The following is a 21218-nucleotide window of genomic DNA, read 5'->3' as shown; positions in this document are numbered from 1 at the left end:
ATTGAAATTGGAAAAAGAAGAACAAATGAGGCCCAAAGTCAGCAGAAGGAGGGACATAATAAAGATCAGAGAAGAAACAAATAAAATTGAGAAGAATAAAGCAGTACAAAAAAAAAATCAATGAAACTAAGAGCTGATTCTTTGAGATAAACAAAGCAAATAAGCCCCTATCCAGACTTATTAAGAGAAAAAAGAGAATCTACACACATCAACAGAATCAGAAATGAGAAAGGAAAAATTACGACAGACCCTACAGAAATACAAAGAATCTTAGAGAATACTATGAGAATCTGTATGCTAACAAGCTGGAAAACCTAGAAGAAATGGACAACTTCCTAGAAAAATACAACCTTCCAAGACTGACTAAGGAAGAAACAGAATATCTAAACAGACCAATTACCAGCAACGAAATTGAATCGGTAATCAAAAAAGTACCCAAGAACAAAACTCCTGGTCCAGATGGATTCACTGCTGAATTTTATCAGACATTTAGAGAAGACATAATACCCATTCTCCTTAAAAATAGAAGAGGAGGGAATACTTCCAAATTGATTCTATGAAGCCAGCATCACTCTAATACCAAAACCAGGCAAAGATCCCACAAAAAAAGAAAATTGCACACCAACATCCCAGATGAACATAGATGCAAAAATACTCAAGAAAGTATTAGCAAATTGAATTCAAAAATACATCAAGAAGATCATACACTATGATCAAATGGGATTCATTTCAGCAATGCAAGAATGGTACAACATTCGAAAATCATTCAACATCATCCACCACGTCAACAAAAAGAAGAAAAACCACATGATCATTACCATAGATGTGGAAAAAGCATTCAACAAAATTCAACATCCATTCATGATAAAAACTCTTTTAACAAAATGGGTATAGAGGGCAAGTTCCTCAACATAATAAAGGCCATATATGACAAACCCACAGCCAACATCGTACTTAACAGTGAGAAGCTGAAAGCTTTTCCTCTAAGATCAGGAACAAGACAGGGATGCCCACTCTCCCCATGTTATTGAACATAGTACTGGAGGTCCTAGCCACGGTAAAAAAGTCAAACTGTCACTATTTGCAGATGACATGATATTGTACATAAAAAAACCTAAAGACTCCACTCCAAAACTACTAGAACAAATATCTGAATTCAGCAAAGTTGCAGGATACAAAATTAATACACAGAAATCTGTTGCTTTCCTATATACTAACAATGAACTAGCAGAAAGAGAAATCAGGAAAACAATTCCATTCACAATTGCATCAAAAAGAATAAAATACCTAGGAATAAACCTAACCAAGGAAGTAAAAGACTTATACCCTGCAAACTATAATACACTCTTAAGAGAAATTAAAGAGGACACTAACAAATGGAAATTCATCCCATGCTCTTGGCTAGGAAGAATTAATATTGTCAAAATGGCCATCCTGCCCAAAGCAATCTACAGATTTAATGCAATCCCTATCAAATTACCAACAGCATTCTTCAATGAACTGGAACAAATAGTTTTAAAATTCATATGGAACCACAAAGACCCTGAATAGCCAAAGCAATCCTGAGAAGGAAGAACAAAGTGGGGGGATCTCGCTTCCCAACTTCAAGCTCTACTACAAAGCCACAGTAATTAAGACAATTTGGTACTGGCACAAGAGCAGACCCACAGACCAGTGGAACAGAATAGAGAGTCCAGATATTAACCCAAACATATATGGTCAATTAATATACGATAAAGGAGCTATGGACCTACAATGGGGAAATGACAGCCTCTTCAACAGCTAGTGTTGGCAAACCTGGACAGCTACATGTAAGAGAATGAAACTGGATCATTGTCTAACCCCATACACAAAAGTAAATTCGAAATGGATCAAAGACCTGAATGTAAGTCATGAAACCATAAAACTCTTTGAAAAAAACATAGGCAAAAATCTCGTGGACATAAACATGAGCAACTTCTTCATGAACATTATCTCCCCAGGTAAGGGAAACAAAAGCAAAAATGAACAAATGGGACTATGTCAAGCTGAAAAGCTTCTGTACAGCAAAGGACACCACCAATAGAACAAAAAGGCATCCTACAGTATGGGAAAATATATTCATAAATGACAGTTCTGATAAAGGGTTGACATCCAAAATATATAAAGAGCTCATGCACCTCCAGAAACAAAAAGCAAATAATCCAATTAAAAAATAGGCAGTGGAGCTGAACAGACAGTTCTCCAAAGAAGAAATTCAGATGGCCAACGGACACATGAAAAGATGCTCCACATCTCTAGTCATCAGAGAAATGCAAGTTAAAACCACAATGAGATGTTACCTCACACCAGTAAGGATCGCCACCATCCAAAATACAAACAACCACAAATGTTGGCAAGGTTGTGGAGAAAGAGGAACCCTCCTAAACTGCTGGTGGGAATGTAAATTCGTTCAACCATTGTGGAAAGCAGTATGGAGTTTCCTCAAAGAACTCAAAATAGAAATACCATTTGACCCAGGAATTCCACTCCTAGGAATTTACCCTGAGAATGCAGCAGCCCAGTTTGAAAAAGACATATGCACCCCTATGTTTATCGCAGCACTATTTACAATAGTCAAGAAATGGAAGCAACCTAAGTGTCCATCAGTCGATGAATGGATAAAGAAGAGGTGGTACATATACACAATGGAATATTATTCAGCCATAAGAAGAAAACAAATCCTACCATTTGTAACAACACAGATGGATCTAGAGGGTATTATGCTCAGTGAAATAAGCCAGGTGGAGAAAGACAAGTACCAAATGATTTCACTCATCTGTGGAGTATAAGAACAAAGAAAAAAATTGAAGGAGCAAAAGAGCAGCAGACTCACAGAATCCAAGAATGGACTAACAGTTACCAAAGGGAAAGGGACTTGGGAGGATGGGTGGGAACAGACGGATAAGCGCGGGTAGGGGGAAAGAGAGGACATTATGATTAGCATGTATAATGTGGGTGTGGGCAGGGGGAGGACTGTACAGCCAGAGAAGACAAGTAGTGATTCTACAGCATCTTACTACACTGATGGACAGTGACTAATGGGGTATGTGGGGGGACTTGTTGCTGGGGAGAGTCTAGTAATCATAATGTGCCTCATGTAATTGTAGATTAATGATACCAAACGAAAAAAAGAAAAACAGTTTGCTGATTGCCAAGGGTTAGGAATTACAGGGCCAGGGGAAGGTAGGTTTAATTTAGAGATGGCATGAGGGAGATCTTAGTGGTGAGGAAAGTACTATATCTTAATTGGGGTGGTGGTTTTAGGAATTTACCCCTGTGACAAAATGACAAAGACCTATAATGTCAGACTCCTTGTTTGGGTGGTGTACTACATTCACATGAGCGTAGTCACTGGGAAGACTGTGAAGGAAACGAAGGACTTCTCTGTACAATCTTGGGAACTTACCTGTGACCATGTAATTATTCCAAAATAACAAGTAGGACTTTGCTTGTGAATCTTTCTCTTCATTTTTAATTCCTTGGCAGATAAGTGACCTCATTTTGTTACATGCTCTTGACCTTTAGCTTTATCTAGCTCTACTTTTCTGTCTAGTGGAAATAAGACTTGTTGTTATGAAGTTAATAAGATTATTAGTTACATTTTTGGTCTCCTGATGACTCAAAATGCTTATCAGAGTGGTAGCTGATCTGCTCTTTCATTTTTTCATGGTTTGCAAGATAAAGTAAATGGGTTAGATGGGTTATTAACCCCATTTCATTCATATGCAGATAATTACTGCACACCTGCTAAGTGATGTGCTCTGTTCCTGATGCTGGGGTATAGCATGCACAAGATGAAGTTCCTACCCTCATGGAGGTTACATTTTTGGCATGTGAAGTGAGGCTGAATTCTGTCCCCAGTTCCCCTGGAGTCTCTGACCTGAAGGGAAAAGGAGTCGCCCATTCCCTGCCTTGGTGCTCTGCTCTGCAGGCTCATGTCTCTAGGTAACAGTACCTCTGTGTGGGCAGGATACTTTGCATCTGCTGATATGATCCTGGCAGGAGAATGAACATGACTTGCAATCACTACCTAGTATGGATTAAACCTGTAAGGAATATTGTAAGGAAAGCAAGCAGAGCCTGACAGCTTCCTTCCTTAGGCATGGGCAAATATACCAGATGCTGAAAGCACCCTTACAGGATGGGTTCCACAAAGAGGTAGAAACTGGAGGCAGGTGTCTGAGTCTGAATTTGGGACCTTCCGCTTGGAGCAGGCCACTTAAGCTCTCTTAAGGTCAGTTGTCTTATTTGTTATTTATGCAGGATAAGTTACCTCTGTATGAAGTTAATGTGAACTGGTGAGTTGGAAGATCATAGTGGTGGGGAGACCTCCTTCTGTTTCACCAAGTCATTGTCTAAAATCTTCCAGGGTAGGCCAAGTACTGATATTCATGGGCTTGATCCTAGTATACTGAAATAAAGAAATTTAAAGATAATTAAAGACTGATATTTTGAAACGAGGAGTGTCTTAGGTAAAGTAAAAATGTGAATAAAGAGAAGATAATGAGGTTAATAGGGAAGAAGTATTCTGGTTAGGAGGCTCAGGTTGCTCCCCACTACATACCTACCATGGTACCCCTAAGTCAGCACAGTGTGTTTCTGGTCTGTATGTCTGTCTGTCCATGCCCAGTGCCTCCTCTCTCTATTCCACATGGGCATTGTAAAAAAAAGTTGACTATGAGGTAGTTTCTTTCCTATTTAAAACTGGTGAGTCTTTTGCTCCATCAGCCACAGGCTTTGGGCCTGGGCAGAATTCATAGCCTGCAGGCTTTGAGTTTCTAGCATGTACTCTGAGATCTTTAGTGTTCAGAGTGGGAAGACTAGATCTCATGTTCTGCTTCTAGCCCCATTTTGTACCCACTACCTGATCTTTTTCTAGTTCACCTGTTTGCTGTCCAATAATTATGTTTAGTCATTGTCTTCCACAGTAGTTAATAGCATCGGTTCCAGAACCAGACTACCTAGGCTTAAATCCTGACTCTACTATCTGCTTACTAGCTATTCACCCACTGTGTGCCTCAGTTTCCCCATCTGTAAGTAATACCTACCTTATTAGGTACTTAGTAACATTTAGATATCATTATTTATAGCTGTTACTGCGCAGCCTGGCTGCATTCTGTCTGCTGTTGAATTCCTGGCTCTCCTCTCCTGCCTCTAAGGTGACCTGCTCTGTTGGTCAGTTTACCTTTTACCTCTTCTCTAGATTTTCTTTCTCAAGTGCCCTTTGGTACCTTGGGATGGGACATTGGGATGTGAGAAAGATTCTGAACCCCTTTATTGCTCCTGGTGCTACTTTGTATCTTCATGACTTAAAACTATTAAAGATGACAGTAGAAGGAAGGTGGAGCAGGTAGGCCAGCGGCATCCTTACTTAGTCGCGATAAAGACCGGAAAACATTGGCGCACCCAACTTACAGGACTAGCTGGGGCCAAATAGAGTTCTGCAGAGACTCCAGCTCCTTCCCGTCTCCTCCTGCACCCGTTCCGTGAACACATTATCCAGCCCTTACTGGGAGCCAAGAGCAAAATAAATAAAAGGCAAACGTAGCTCCTGGTTTCGGGGTGGCACCGCTGTGGGAAGGCAGCCTTACAGCATGGGCAGCGAGTGTGAGGGCAGCACGCCCCGGCGGGGGGCGTGTTGGAAGGACAGGGTTACTGGGGCGCGCGCGGGCTCTCCGAGAGGCTCTCGCCGGCAGGGCTGAGGAGCGCGACGTCGGTGTCGGTGTCGGTGACGCCCGGGCGCGTGGCCGCCCCTCCCCTGGAGCTGGCCCGGCGGCCCTGAGTGTGCTCGTGCCTGCGGACGGCCCGCAGGAAGGCCGCGCCAGCAGGCGTGTCCCCGCGCCGCCAGATGCCCTGGGCTGCCGGCCGTGTCTCCGTGTGTCGGGGCTGACTCGCCGGCTCACGCGTTGTCCGGCCGAGCCCTTCGCGCGGGGAAGCGGGAGGCCTGCCTGTGCCCGGCGCGCGCCGCGGCTCCATGGCGGGCCCGGGCCGCCCGCGCCCCTCGGCCATCCCCGTGCACGAGGAGGCCGCCCGGGTGGCCCCGCTGAGCGTGCGCCACGCCACCGCCGACGAGGCCGAGAGGGCCGAGTCCAGACTGCAGCGCAGGCGCAGCGATGTCAAAGTCTACAAGGAGTTCTGTGACTTTTATGCGAAATTGTAAGTGTCCCCTCCCCTGATCCAGGCGGCCGGGGCTCGCCGGCACCTGCAGGGAGCCCAGGAGCGGCCTTCCCGGGTGATGGGGGCCTTGGGGGGCCGCTGCCGGGCCGGCAGGTGGGGTCTGTGGGCAGCAGCATCCGGAGTCGTCAGGGAGGTGGGGAGCTCTGGGGTCAGGGTTTCTGAGAGAAGGATTTTATGCTCCAGAATGCCCCGCAGTTCCGGGGCAGTTGGGGCTTTACAGATGATCAAGGTACACACACTTCTGTTAGGTTGAACAACCAGCAGTTTGAAGTAGACGAACTGGGTTTCTTAATACCGTCTCTGGGACTGAATGAATGAATTAATAAATAAGGATGCTGTGTAACCAGCAAATATATACTTAAATAAAACATGCCGATAGCTCTTGAAAGTTAGTCTAATTCATGTTATTAAATGAGTTTTAGCAAAGTTTTTTTTTTAAGTGCAGCATATTTAGGTGAACTCATATAAAACGTTGACGTCATTCAGAGTCATGACTGGGAATTGTATTGCACACCCCTAGGCTTGTCAGTCAGGAGTTAAGGAGATTTTAACTGACCTGATTTTCTATTTCTATTAATCCATTCTGTGTGGTGTTGCAACAGAAGTCATTTATTTTTACAACTCATAAAGAGCTCTGTGTAAGAATAATTGGGCAGATATAATTACATTGTAACCAAAGTTCGTGGGGGACTCTCAGCATGCTCTTTGGATTTTGCATATTTTTGCATCTCTGGCAGAGAATTTGTTTCACATACTCTGATAAATGTGACACTTGAATAAAGATCACCTCGATCACATCAGCTTTTCTGTGTGGCAGATTTGTGGAAGTAGATGAGGTAAATCAGCTGTGACTGGCCCGTCAGGAAGATTCTACACTAAAGGCTTTTTACATGTGTATACTCTGTGTTCCCCAACATATATATTCCTTGTCATCAACACTTTCTAGTGAAAATCATTGTTTGAAAATTGCCAATTAATTATAACTAAATGACAGCTTAATAATGATCATGACCTTTAAAAAATAACTTCTATCTTATGTAGTATTACATATAAAAATCAACTGTAAAAAATATACATAGGTCAGTGTATGTTCATCAGTTGTAACAAACCTACCTCCCTGGTGGGGATGTTGGTGGTGGAGGCAGCTGTGGGGCGAGGCGTATGGGACATCTCTGTACCTTATGCTAGGCTTTGCTGCAGACCTAAAACTGCTCTAAAAACAGTCCATTAAAAAAAAAAATGCATAGTGCCAGAGGGTCAGAAAGCAGAGAAGAAAGGGAAATGTAATTAGTTCAGTAGGTTGTTGAGATTATTGACATTTTTTTTTCTGAAAGTTTCCGCTAATGTTCTGTTGCCTTTCTTTTGCTACTTGTTAGTAAAAGGAATACTTCTTCAAAAATACACCAACTGCATTATCTCTAAAAATCACTTATTTTTCCTGTGTATGGGAAAAACTATGTGCTTGTTTTTATACTGTATCTACCTGTTTTCTAACTATTCGAGTATTTGAATTTGAATATAGCCAGGCTAGCCAGTATGTACCATAATGAGTAATAAACAGGTTGGTGGTGAACACTTTGGTCTTGGGACCCCTTTATACTCTTAAAAAGATTATCATGTTCCCCAAAGAGATTTTGTTTATCAATATTTACTATATTCAAAAATAAAACTTTAAAATTTTTAAATATTTGTTAAAAATAAACTCATTACCTTTAATTATCTTAATAAATATTTAAATTATTTAATATTTTATGAAAAATAGCTGTTTCCAAAATAACAAAAGCTAGGTGGGAAAAGTGGCATTGTATTACATTTTTGCAAATCTCATTAATGTCTGTCTTAATAAATGACAGTTTCTCACATCTGCTGTATTCATCCTGTTGTAATAGTTGTTTTAAATAAAGTATATCAAAATATGGCCTCCTACAGAGATATACTTAGAAAAGGGAGGATGTTTTGAACCCCTGAAAGGGTCACAGTGGCCCCTACACTTTGAGAACCACTGATGTAGGTAATCATGAATCAGGACATCCCAGAACATTCCTCTCTTCCAGCCTTTTTGAAGTTCTATTAAAAGCATTGAGGATTTGGTGAATGTTTTGACAAGGTTTAAAATTAGTAATGATGCTTTATATTTGAGTAGTATCTTCTGGCTTCCAAAGTGGTTTTATAAACTTTCTTATTTTATCCTCAAAGCAGTACTAAGAATTACTGGGGCAGGTGTGGGCTTAGTATATACTTCATCAAGGGACACCTGTGGATCTTGGTCAGGAAAAAGGCGATGCACAAAACCTCTTCAAGAGCTTTGGTAAAACTGCCACAGTTCATCTGGTTTATAACAAAGCCAGGTGAAAAAGAGAATTTTACAGTTTTCTCCCGAACCCACAGTAACTTTGAAATGACAAAGTAGAAAATTTGTATTAATATGAGACTTAGGCCAGGTTTGCCAAGCAGTGAGGTTGCCTCCCTATCTCCCTTCCATTTTTTGGTGGCCATTTATTACTATACTTAAGCCTATTAAGTGAAGTTGAGTTTTGATGGCTATGGGGTTATGGGCATGGTACTTTTGAATGGAGGTAGTTACGGCAAGGCTACAAAATGGAAATACTGTTCTTTGAAACATCTGGGGGGGAAAGGCAAAGCTGTCTTGCACTGGGGCAGCATAGAGGTGAAACTAGGTGAGTCTGAATATGTTTGCTGAGTAAACAGTAAGACCTAGAAACTGACAGGAGGGGTGAATTGCCTGTGCAGTGGGGCCTGTTGGCCCCTTGGCCTCACTGGGTGCCAAGAAGGTTTGGGAGAGCCTGGGCAATAACTGCACGAGGTGCACTGGCTCTGAATCTGGGTGGCCAGGGGCTGTGCTGGGCACCAGACACACAGGTGGAGCTGGTGCTCTGAGTGGGCATCTGAAAATAACCAGCCAAATGGCGGTGGACAGTTAGCCAATGCCTGCTCTGCCGAGGGGCCTTTCTCCACTTGAGGCCCTCAGAAGTAAAACCATTCTTTATGTGGTATCCAAGGGCTCTTCCGAGAACAAGTAATCATCTAGGTATATGCTTGAGTATAACAGTTTTCTTCTTCCAAACTGAGCAGTGCTTCACGGGAACTTGGGATCGCTCACTGAACGCCTCCTGAGTGTTTCATCGTGGAGCATGACTGGCCAGGGAGTTTGTTATCAAGTCCCCTGGCTTGTCAGCCCTTACTCCATGGACTGGTCTCATTTTCCTGATTGGTAAAGCCTGGTACTGTCCTTACCACATCCTCTCCAGTGGTTGAAATTGGTACTGTGATCTGGTTGTGATTTTTTAAGTGGGGACCTGGATTCTGGTCCTGTATCTTTCATTAACTGGTGAGCTTTGTGACACTGAGCCAATGACCACACCTCTCCAGAACCTTTGTTTCATCATCTGTAAAATGTAATGGATCTTCGTAATATAACACCCTATGGGTTTATGATATATTTTATAATATTAGTGTTCAGTATTTTGGGTCTTGCACATTTTAAAATTTTGTCCTCCTGATTAGATTATTGGCTAAGACACTTTGGCTGGTTTAAGAGTTCCTGAAGCAGTTGTCCACAGGAGCTAGACCAAGAGATCCCGTGAGGCCTTGATATGGCACTCAGTGGACAGGCAGTTTAGATTCTGTTCTCAGAAGGGAGAGGAGTTGGCTTTGAGCTATACTAACTTGTGGGTTTTTAATTAAGCTGCTTATCAAGATATAAACTCAAGTGCCTTGAGGGCATCTCTTGACTTTGATCTCTATGCCCCTAGCTCCTCACAGCTGGTAGGAGGAACTCACCTGTGTTATGTTTAGCAAGAGAAATGCCTAAAGTGTTAGAGAAAAACAGCCTCCAGGGAGGGACTGGTGTGGGTGGGTGAAGTAGGTTAGGGAGCAAATAGGCACAAAATCCCAGTCATAACATAAGTTAGTCACAGGATTGATAGTACAGCGTAGTGAATATTCAGTGGTTCTGTAAGATCTTACTGTGGTGGCAGATAATAACTGCACTACTTGGGGTGAGCATTTAATAATGTAGATAAGTGTTGAATCACTGTGTTGTATGCTTAAAACCAATATAATGTTGTATATCAACTATACTTCAATAAGAAAAAATCAAACAGAAAGAGAAAAACAGACTCCACGCTGGAGGCCCCTTCAGAACCTAGGATGCTGGGGCAGACAGGGGACAGCTGGAGTGGAGTCCTTAGGGCACAGCGGGAGGTGGGCTTGGCGGGTGAAATTCGGTGTTTGTGATCAGGGAGAATGCGCTCTTTGGCTCATGGTGGCATTCGGCCTCATGGCCAAGACAAGGCCAACAGCCAGTGACGTCCTGCCCCTTGTCTCCTGTAGCAACATGGCCCACGCCCTGGCCAGCGCCACCTGTGAGCGCTGCAAGGGTGGCTTCGCACCCGCCGAGAAGATCGTCAACAGCAACGGTGAACTGTACCACGAGCAGTGCTTTGTGTGTGCCCAGTGCTTCCAGCAGTTCCCCGAGGGCCTTTTCTACGAGGTAAGTCGGCTTGTCGACGCGAGGCCCCCGCCCCTCTCCCCAGCGTCCCCCTTTCCGGAGCGCCGCGCGTGCCTTGCCCTCCCCACTACTCTCAGGCCGCCAGTAGAGCTTTGCTCGCATGTTTTCTCGGGGGGGTCTGAATTGGAGGCAAGTACTGGGGGTTCTGAGGTGGCTCTGGTTTGGAAGCGAGTATGGGGGTATCCTGCCCATGTGTAGCTCCCCTGTGTGTCTTAACCGTTTCTCCAAATACTGTCTTTCTTGACCCTCCTGAGTTCTGTGTGGTCTCCGCTTCCTTTGCTATTTACTCTCAGCATCCCTGAAACCGCCTTCCCAAGAACATAGCTGCTCTTGGGACTGGTCATCTGAAGCTGACTTCATGCTGTTCATGAAGATAAGCGTGGTGTATGTGTGTGACTGATTAGATAATTCACTTTTCCCAGTCTGCTCCTTGCATATTTGCGTATCTGTGCACATGTGTCCCCCTGCATGACAGTATATGTACAAAGAATCACATGACTGCGAGAGCCGGCTGCTTTTTGGTGTCTTTTGCCTGGGAGAATTTTTAATCTTCCTGTTTTAAAATCCATTCCTGAGGAAGGAAAGGTGGTTTTTAAAGGTCACTAATAAGTCATTTGCCACTCAGACAGCATTTTGCCGTGGAAACAATGCCTCCTGAGAGTGAGGTCCTCAGGCCAGCCTGCAGGAAAGCTGTTTCCCCAGCTTGGGCTCATGAAATGCAGGAGCAGAACAGAGCTCCGGGAAACAGCTTTATGAATTCTGATTGAGGAACACTGTTTTATTCATTATGGCACAGGAGTGGAGGCCAGGAAAAGATCTGGGCCCTAGTTGAGTCAAGAAAAGCTTGAGGCCAGTGGATGAGGCCATCTGGCTGAACAGGTTAAGGGAAAATAAACCAACTAGATTCTCAGAACATAACTGATGGCAAAACAGACTGCAGCTCCTAACTGTTCAGACCAACTACATTCAAGATGCTCAAGGAAGACAGGGCTGCTTGTAACAGAGGGCAGGGATGGATGCTGGACAGGCTAGAAAGTGTGGCACATTCCACCTCAGCCTTCAGAGTTTGTTGGTGCAGAAATGACCTACAGTTACCCCAGAGCTCATAATGCTCCTAGGCATACTGAAGATCACACCCCTTGGCACCATGACAGTTCCCAGGCCAACCCTGTCTAGACAAAAAGGGGTATAGCCCCTGCTCCCCCAAACCACCTCCTTGTTCTGAGTAAACCACACCTCTCCCAATAAATATTCCCCCCTGCTTAAACTGCAGCCATAAGACCGCAGAACCAGAGCTCACTGCACCGCTCACCTCTGGAGCATGCCACTCTCCCTCCTTGAGTGTGTACTTATTTTTCATTAAACCACACTTTGCTTGTACCTGCTTGACCTCATGAATTCTTTCTCAGAGTCAAGAACCCTCTCCCAGGTTGAAGTCCTACCTAGCTGGCAGGGAGACCTCCCGAAATTGAATTGCACGACAACTGGAACACATCATTGAGCTCCTAGTGTGTCCTAGAAGAACACATTCCCTAAACACAAACCCTAGCAATAGGACAGAGATTCTCTGTTCTTTCAGTTCTTCCTAACTCCTTCCCTGGGCAGTGGGACTCTCTTTTAATTATCATGGCTTTTGGGATGGGAAAGCTGGGTGGAACAGCAGAAGAAGGCTGCGGGCTCGGGGTTTGGATCCTGGCGTCGGGAGTTACACGCCCCTCCCTGAGGTTGTGTGTGGGTCTGCCTGTAATGACGAGGGTAGCAACTGGGTTCATCATGGAAAGAAAATCCCTGGAGGCCGAGGTGGCGAGAAGGGAAATGGGGTAGCTGGAAGGCAGTGCTCAGGTCGAGTGACAGGATCTCGGGCCTGCTTCTGTGGGGTCAGCAAGGCACTCTGCAGTCAGCACAGCAGAGGCGTGCGGGCCGCGGAGTGGCAGGTAAGGCTCCGGGACTCGGCCTGCAGAGAAAGCCCCTCCTTACCACCATTTCTTCCTCCTTGAGGCCCAGAGGGGTCCAGTGGCGTTCATAACACAGCAAGTTTGTTACATGGACACATTAGAACCTAGTTTGGTCTCCTAATATCTGATAGGGTGTTCATTCCCTTAAATCTGCCTTTCAACTTTAAGATGTTTTTATTGAAATGTGTAATTATGGAAAAGTCCCTAGGAGAAACTCCAGAGGGCAATGGAGAAGAACTCAAACAAGGCAGGCTGTTTTCCAAACCTTTATCTTATTTCTCTGGCATGCTGTTCCCTCTCTCTCACTTCCTGTGTCCTATATTGCCCATCCTCCTGCCACTTGGGAGTTAGAGTACGCTCAGCACGACCACCTCTGAGGCCCTGGCTCAGGATTTGCCATCAGCTGCCAAGCCACGCGTACGCAGTCAGTGAGAGGCCCTGTAGGAGCCCCAAGTGTGATAGCAGCGTGTGACTCACTGCTCCTGCCCTTCAGGCCTCCCCACTGCTGGACAATGAAGACCCTCCCTGGGTCTGCCTGAAACAGACTGGAAGATGGTATGAACACCAGAGCTACTCTATTATAGCCCTTTACGATGATAACCTCTTTTCCAGGCCAGGGGTTTGCAAACCTGCATGTGGAGAGTACAGCCTTTCCTTCTGGTTGGGTCTTAGAGTATAAGCTAACCAAGGTTCCAAGAAGTAATCTGCACATTCAGTTAAGTCCAGCGATAAACTGTTTTCCAAAAAGGAAGCTTCATATGTACCTGGTTTGCTTTCTGTGTAGGACACTTACATGCTTCATTCAGTCTTAGTGATAACAGCAAATACATCTTTCCCACTCTGCACCTGGTGGTCAGACATCACCCTTCTCTTATCTCCACTGTCCCTGTGCTCTTGTGTAGAAGGCTTACATATGGTCCTCCAGGATTCGCTTGTACAGGGTACTTCCTGATATTTTGGATCAGACACCAGGCTCTTCCCTTCTGCCTCTTCCCTAGGCCAGTCTACAGTTGGATGGTTGTGTCCAGGCATTTGTCTGAAGATAAGCTGCTTGAGCTTGCATATTCCTGGCTCACTGGTAGCTCCTCTTCAGACTGACTTAGCAGCGGCAACACTGGCTCCTTCGTCAAGGTGAATTTGAATCCCACTAGGTTGCGTGGTTTAAAAAGGGAACTGAAAGTTTGCGGTGACGATTGTGAAGAACATGAAGTAGGAGTGAATGCTTGTCATGCTCTGCAGCATCCGTCACCCGTGAAGACTGCTCTGCCCAGAGTGTTTGCTGCTACAGGACCTTGGCAGTGCTGAGCAGCTTGATGCCGTTTCACTTCAGCTGTCTTCTCTGAGTCCACACAGCACTTAGTTTCTCCCTTTAGTATGGAGAGCATTTACATGTGTCATTATAGCTATTTATTTATATGCTAAGCTCCTTCCCATCTAACTTGGAATACCTCAGGAGCAAACACTATCCTAATTAATTCAGTATCTCTATCAGTTGTGTTTGTATTTGATGACTATTAGGTGCTTAATAAATACAATGATATATAAACAGTACTTAGATGATATAGATTGCAAAATAAAATGTTCAAATACCAACTAGGAACTACATCATAGATCTAACATTTGCAGACTACTTCAAAATCCTGGTGGTCTCCCAATTCCTATTGTGTATCTCATTAACACTTTCCAAACTTTTTATTTTTATCATGGAATCATTGATATACACTGTTATTATGAAGATTTCACATGAAAAACATCGTGGTGACTACATTCACCTATATTATCAAGTCCCCCCACACACCCCATTGCAGTCACTGTCCACCAGCGTAATAAGATGCGACAGAGTCACTACTTGTTTTCTCTGTGCTACACTGTCTTCCCTGTGACCCTCAACACAACATGTGGGCCAATCATACTGCCCCTCAATCCCCTTCTCCCTCTCTCCCTACCCACCCTTTCCCACTGCTCCCCTTTGGTAACCAGTAGTCCCTTCTTGGAGTCTGTGAGCCTGCTGCTATTTTGTTCCTTCACTTTTGCATCATTGTTACACTCCACAAGTGAGGGAAATTATTTCATATTTGTCTTTCTCCACCTGGCTTATTTCACTGAGCGTAATACCCTCTAGCTCCATCCATGTTTTGCAAATGGTAGGATTTGTTTTCTTCTTATGGCTGAATAATATTCCATTGTGTACATATATCACCTCTTCTTTATCCATTCATCTACTGATGGGCACTTAGGTTGCTTCCATATCTTGACTCTTGTATATAGTGCTGCGATAAACATAGGGGTGCATATGTCTTCTTGAATCTGAGAAGTTGTTTTCTTAGGGTAAATTCCCAGGAGTGGAATTCCTGGGTTAAATGGTATTTCTATTTTGAGTTTTTTGAGGAACCTCCTTATTGCTTTCCACAATGGCTGAACTAGTTTACATTTCCAGCAGCAGTGTAGGAGGGCTCCCCTTTCTCCACAACCTCGCCAGCATTTGTTGTTCTTAGTCTTTTCTACGTTGGCCATCCTAACGGGGGTGAGGTGATATCTCATTGTGGTTTTAATTTGCATTTCCCTGATAATTAGCGATTTGAAGCATCTTTTCATGTGTCTGTTGGCCTTCTGAATTTCTTCCTTGGAAAAGTGTCTGTTCAGATCCTCCATACAGTTTTTAATACAGTTATTTGCTTTCTGGGTGTTGAGTCATGTGAGGTCTTTATATATTTAGGATGTTAACCCCTTGTCAGATATGTCATTTACAAATATATTCTACCATATTGTAGGATGCCTTTTTGTTCTGCTGATGGTGTCCTGTACAGAAGCTTTTTAGCTTGATGTAGTCCCATTTGTTCATTTTTTATTTTGTTTCCCTTGCCTGAGGAGATACATTCAGGAAGAAGTTGCTCATGTTTATATTCAAGAGATTTTTCCTATGTTGTGTTCTAAGAGTTTTATGGTTTCATGACTTACATTCAGGTCTTTGATCCATTTTTAGTTTACTTTTGTGTATGGGGTTAAACAATAATACACTTTCATTCCCTTGCATGTAGCTGTCCAGTTTTTCAAACACCAGTTGCTGAAGAGCCTGTTGTTTCCCTCTTGTATACATCCATGGCTCCTTTATCATTTATTAATTGACCATATATGCTTGGGTTTGTATCTAGGCTGTCATTTCTGTTCCATTGATCTATGGGTCTGTTCTTGTGCCAGTACCAAATTGTCTTGATTACTGTGGCTTTGTAGTAGAGCTTGAAGTTGGGGAGCGTAACCACCACCTCCCTCTGCTTTATTCTTCCTTCTCAGGATTGCTTTAGCTATTTGGGGTCTTTTGTGGTTCCATAGCTATTTGCTCTAGTTCCCAATCTTAAAGGAAAAGCTTTCAGCTTTCACTGTTAAGTGTGATGTTGGCTGTGGGTTTGTCATATATGGCCTTTATTATGTTGAGGTACTTGCCATCTATTCCCATTTTGTTGAGAGTTTTTATAATGAATGGATGTTGAATTTTGTCGAATGCTTTTTCAGTGTCTATGGAGATGATCATGTGATTTTTGTCCTTCTTTTTGTTGATATAGTAGATGATGTTGAAGGATTTTCGAATGTTGTACCATCCTTGCATCCCTGAGATGAATCCCACTTGGTCATGCTGTATGATCCTCTTGATGTATTTTTGAATTCGGTTTGCTAATATTTTGTTGAGTATTTTTGCATCTGTGTTTGTCATGGATATTGGTCTGCAATTTTCTTTTTTTGTGGTGTCTTTGCCTGGTTTTGGTATTAGAGTGATGTTGGCCTCATAGAATGAGTTTGGGAGTATTCCATCCTCTTCTACTTTTTGGAAAACTTTAAGGAGGATGGGTATTAGGTCTTCACTAAATGTTTGGTAAAATTCTGCAGTAAAGCCATCTGGTTTAGGGATTTCTTCTTAGGTAGTTTTTTGATTACCAGTTCAATTTTGTTGCTAGTAATTGGTCTATTCAGATTTTCTGTTCTTCCTGGGTCAGCCTTGGAAGGTTTTATTTTTGAAATTACCCGTTTTTTCTAGGTTATCCTATTTGTTGGCATATAAATTTTCATAGTATTTTCTCATAGTTCTTTGTATTTCTGTGGTCTCTGTAGTGATTTCTCCTTTCTCATTTCTGATTATGTTTGAGTAGACTCTTTTTTTTTTTGATAAGTCTGGCTAGGGGTTTATCTACTTTGTTAAATTTTCTCAAAGAACCAGCTCCTGCTTTCATTGATTCTTTCTATTGTTTTATTGTTCTTGATTTTATTTGTTTATGCTCTGATCTTTATTATGTCCCTCCTACTGACTTTGGGCCTCATTTGTTCTTTTTCTAGTTTCATTTACTGTGAGTTTAGACTGTTCATATGGTGGTGTTCTTCTCTCCTGAGGTAGGTCTGTATTGCATTATATTTCCCTCTTAGCATGGCCTTCATTTGCAACCCTCAGATTTTCAGTGTTGAATTCGTTTCATTTGTCAACATATATTGCTTGATCTCTGTTTTTATTTGGTCATTGATCCATTGGTTATTTACAAGAATGTTGTTAATTCTCCATGTGTTTGTGGGCTTTTTTGTTTTCATAGTTTATTTCTAGTTTCACACCTTTGTGGTCTGAGAAAGTGCTTGGTACAATTTTAATCCTTCTGAGTTTACTGAGGCTCTGTTTGTGGCCTAGGGTGTCATCTATTCTGGAAAATGTTCCATATGCACTTGAGAAGAATGTGTAACATGTTGCTTTTGGGTGGAGTGTTCTGTAGATGTCTCTTAGGTCCATATGTTCTAATGTGTTGTTCAGTGCCTGTGTGTCCTTACTTATTTTCTGTCTGGTTGTTCTGTCTTTTAGAGTGAGTGGTGTGTTGAAGTCTCCTGAAATTAATTCATTGCATTCTGTTTCCCCCTTTAATTCTGTTAGTATTTGTTTCACATATTTGTGTGCTCCTATGTTGGGTGCATAGATACTTATAATGGTTATATCTTCTTGTTTGACTGACCCCTTTTATCATTATGTAATGTCCTTCTTTGTCTCTTATGACTTTCTTTGTTTTGAAGTCTATTTTGTCTGCTACAAGTACTGCAACTACTGCTTTTTTCTCCCTATTAGTTGCATGAAATACCTTTATCTATCCCTTCACTTTCAGTCTGTGTATGTATTTGTGTTTGAAATGAGTCTCTTGTAGGCACCATATAGGTGAGTCTTGTTTTTTTATCCGTTCAGTGTATCTGTGTCTTTTGTTTGGTGCATTCAGACCATTTACATTTAGGGTGATTATCGATAGATATGTACTTACTGCCATTGCAGGCTTTAGATTCATGGTTACCAAAGGTTCGAGTGTAGCTTCCTTACTGTCTAGCAGTCTCATTTAACTCACTTAGCATGCTATTACGAACACAACCTAAAGGTTCCTTTTTTTTCCCTCCTTCTTCCTCCTCCAGTCTTTATATATTAGGTATCATATTCTGTACTCTGTCTATCCCTTGACTGACTTTGGAGGTAGTTGATTTGATTTTGCATCTGCTTAGTAATTAACTGGTCTACTTCCTTTACTGTGGTTTTATTTTTTCTAGTGGCAGCTATTTAGCCTTAGGAACACTTCCATCTATAGCAGTTCCTCCAAAATACACTGTAGAGATGGTTTGTGGGAGGTAAATTCTCTCAGCTTTTGCTTATCTGGAAATTGTTTAATCCCTCCTTCAAATTTAAGTGATAATCTTGTCGGGTAGAGTATTTTTGGTTCCAGGCCCTTCTGCTTCATTGCATTAAATATATCATGCCACTCCCTTCTGGTCTGTAAGGTTTCTGTTGAGAAGTCTGATGATAGTCTGATGGGCTTTCCTTTGTATGTGATCTTTTTTCTCTCTCTGGTATTATATGTCTTGGTGTTGTCTTCCTTGGGTCTCCTGTGTTGGGAGATCTGTGCATCTCCATGGCCTGGGAGACTATTTCCTTCCGCAGATTGGGGAAGTCTTCACCAGTTACCTCCTCAAAGACTCTTTCTATCCTTTTTTCTCTCTCTTCTTCTTCTGGTACCCCTATAATGCAAATATTGTTCCGTTTGGATTGTTCACACAGTTCTCTTAATATTCTTTAATTTCTAGAGATCTTTTCTCTCTGTGCCTCAGCTTCTTTGTACTCCTGTTCTCTAACTTCTCTTTCATTTACCATCTCCTCTGCTTCATCTAATCTGCTTTTAAGTCCCTCCATTGTATGTTTCATTTCAGATACTGTATTTTTTTTTAATTTCTCTTTCTTGAATTCCTCCCTGAGGTCTTGAATATTTTTCTGTAGCTCCATGAGGATGTTTATGATTTTTATTTTGAAATATTTTTCAGGAAGGTTGGTGACTTCAGTTGCACTTGATCCTCTTTCTGGTGTTTGTGGGATTTTGGTTTGTGCTAGGTTCTTTTGACAGTTCATGTTGTAATTATAACTTCGTGTAGGCAGCGCCCTCCAGAACCCAGAAGCTCTACTCTCTGGAGCTACTCAGCCCCTGGAGCAATGGCCGGGGTCATAAACATGAGTGCTGGTGCCTGCTGGGAGAAAAGAGCTCTTTCTTGCTTCCCAGCTGCAGTTCCTTCCTCCACTGCCAGGGCCAGTGGGCTGAGCACGTAGGGTGGAGCCTCTTTGCTACACCCCTGTCACTGCTCTAGGCTGGGCCGCCCTCGGGCTGGCCTTGCGCATGGTGGTGTGCAGCAAGTTTGTGAGCCGGTGTTGGCTGGGAGGAAGGAGCACACCTGTATCACAGGGTGGGGGGCTGTAAGTCCAGTGAGAGGAAATCCCAGGCAAAATACCTCTAAAAACCGAAACCAGTCAAAGGGAGAAATAAAGTTTAAAGCCTGTTTATTGCTTACAAACTGCAGTCCGAGGCCTTCTCTCTTTCCTGCTCCAGCAGACGCAAAACTGACCCTCCCCCTCACCTCTCAGGTACAGATAAGCCCTCCATTGCCCAGGTAATTACCCATTGATATGGAGATGAACTTCTCTCCACCCCTGAGGAATGATGCAAATGCACTAAAGCCATACTTCCCTCCACCCTTGGGCACCTGTTGATATGCAGATGTACTAAAGCCAGGTGACATATTCTGGAAATATTACAATTTTAACCACAGGGGCCTTGGAGCTGTGCTGCCAACCAGGAGTATGGAGCACCTGAAGCTCCTGAAAGTTTCCAACCTGCTGGGCTGAGTGCACTGGGACAATTTTGTCCACCTGTCTTTTCTCCTGAGCAGGAAGCTCGTGCAATCCTTGACCCTTTAGCAGCCATCTTGCTATGGGGATGTCTCTCAGAGTGCCCACCTTTCTTTTGTCCCACAGCAGCTGGTTATGGGTACCCGTTCTCCACTAGCAGCTGGAATCTCAACCTCTCCGAGTATTCTGCCTGCCTTAACTTTCCAACCCCACTAATCTCCAGAGCACCATGTAATGTGGGTTGGTGCTCCCAGAGCAGATCTCCAGGGCTGGGTATTGAGCAGTGCTAGCCATCCACCCCCTCCCAGCTCCATTTCTCTTCCTCCCTCTCAGTGAGCTGTGGTGGGGGAAGGGCTTGGGCCTGCTAGATAACAGCTTTGGTACTTTACCCTTTTCCATGAGGTCTGCTTTTTTACCCTGATGTAGGCAGTCTGTTGCAGCCTTCTTTCCTGCTGCTCTTTCAGGATTCGTTGTATTTGCTATATTTCCATATTATATGTGGTTTTGGGAGGAGATTTCTGTCATACCTCTCATGCTGCCATCTTTTAAGCCCTGTCCAAGCTTTCTTTATCTTGCCTTCATGTAGAGCAGAAACTAAGAGGTGCATTCTGAAGTGGAAACTGGAGATTTCCATTTGGGGTGGCACTCTAAGCCATGTGGAGTTTTGAGTACCACATGTGGACAGCTGGCTTGATGTGTTTGTTCAGGACAGTGTGGTGCTGTTAAATAAACTTACTTTTTTGCTTAAAAGCTCACAGGACTGTTGAAAGAATAGTATAATGACTATCATGTACCCTATGCATCTCATATACCCACCACACCCATTTTTTGCCAATTGATTTAAAAGTAAGTTGCAGGCTCTGTGGATGTTTTGTTGCCCTTGTCTAGCTTAGATTAATACTTAGTCTATAGGCAGACACCTGATCATTTACATTTGCCCTCTTACAGCACTAAACTATGTTTTCTACCTTTATCTTGCATCTACCTACCACTTCAGCATTTTATTTAAAAAAATAATAATAATAAGGGAGAAATGTGGGATTCACATATAAATCAAGTATAAAAATCAAACGAATAATCATAATTGACCTGATTGTTTATAGTTCATGATCGTGATCAAAACCGAAAGTTTCTGTGATGACTGCCCTTGCACTGTTCACCATGTAAGAACTTATTCACTATGTAAGAACTTGTTCACCATGTAAAAACTTGTTCGTTATGCTTCAGAAGATTGGAGACTGTTGAGAATTAGGCTTGGAGTTCATTAATGATTGTGCCTTGAGTCCCCTATACAGAATTTTATTGTTGTTAACAACCATATGATCAATAAATATGAGAGATGTCCTCTCAAAAAAAA

At 43.0% G+C, this 21218-nt stretch overlaps 1 protein-coding gene across 7 annotated transcripts in view; it reads left to right on the top strand.

Moving 5' to 3' along the window:
- The window catches only part of LIMS1 (LIM zinc finger domain containing 1), a 174006-nt gene that overhangs the window by 134648 nt on the left and 18140 nt on the right, over positions 1-21218 (top strand). For 5 of the 7 annotated variants that reach the window (XM_036920774.2, XM_036920765.2, XM_036920789.2 and 2 more), the window contains exon 2: positions 10552-10711. In XM_036920774.2, the coding sequence (XP_036776669.1) occupies positions 10552-10711 (160 nt within the window). Of the gene's footprint in view, positions 1-5676; positions 6178-10551; positions 10712-21218 lie in introns of those variants that run through there. The other 2 variants (XM_036920752.2, XM_036920758.2) reach the window with 2 other exon arrangements.

Source organism: Manis pentadactyla, chromosome 2 (genome assembly GCF_030020395.1).
Source record: "Manis pentadactyla isolate mManPen7 chromosome 2, mManPen7.hap1, whole genome shotgun sequence".
In the NCBI taxonomy this organism is placed as follows: Eukaryota; Metazoa; Chordata; class Mammalia; order Pholidota; family Manidae; genus Manis; species Manis pentadactyla.
Note: the sequence above shows the minus strand (reverse complement) of the source record. Positions and strands in the feature narration are given on the sequence as shown.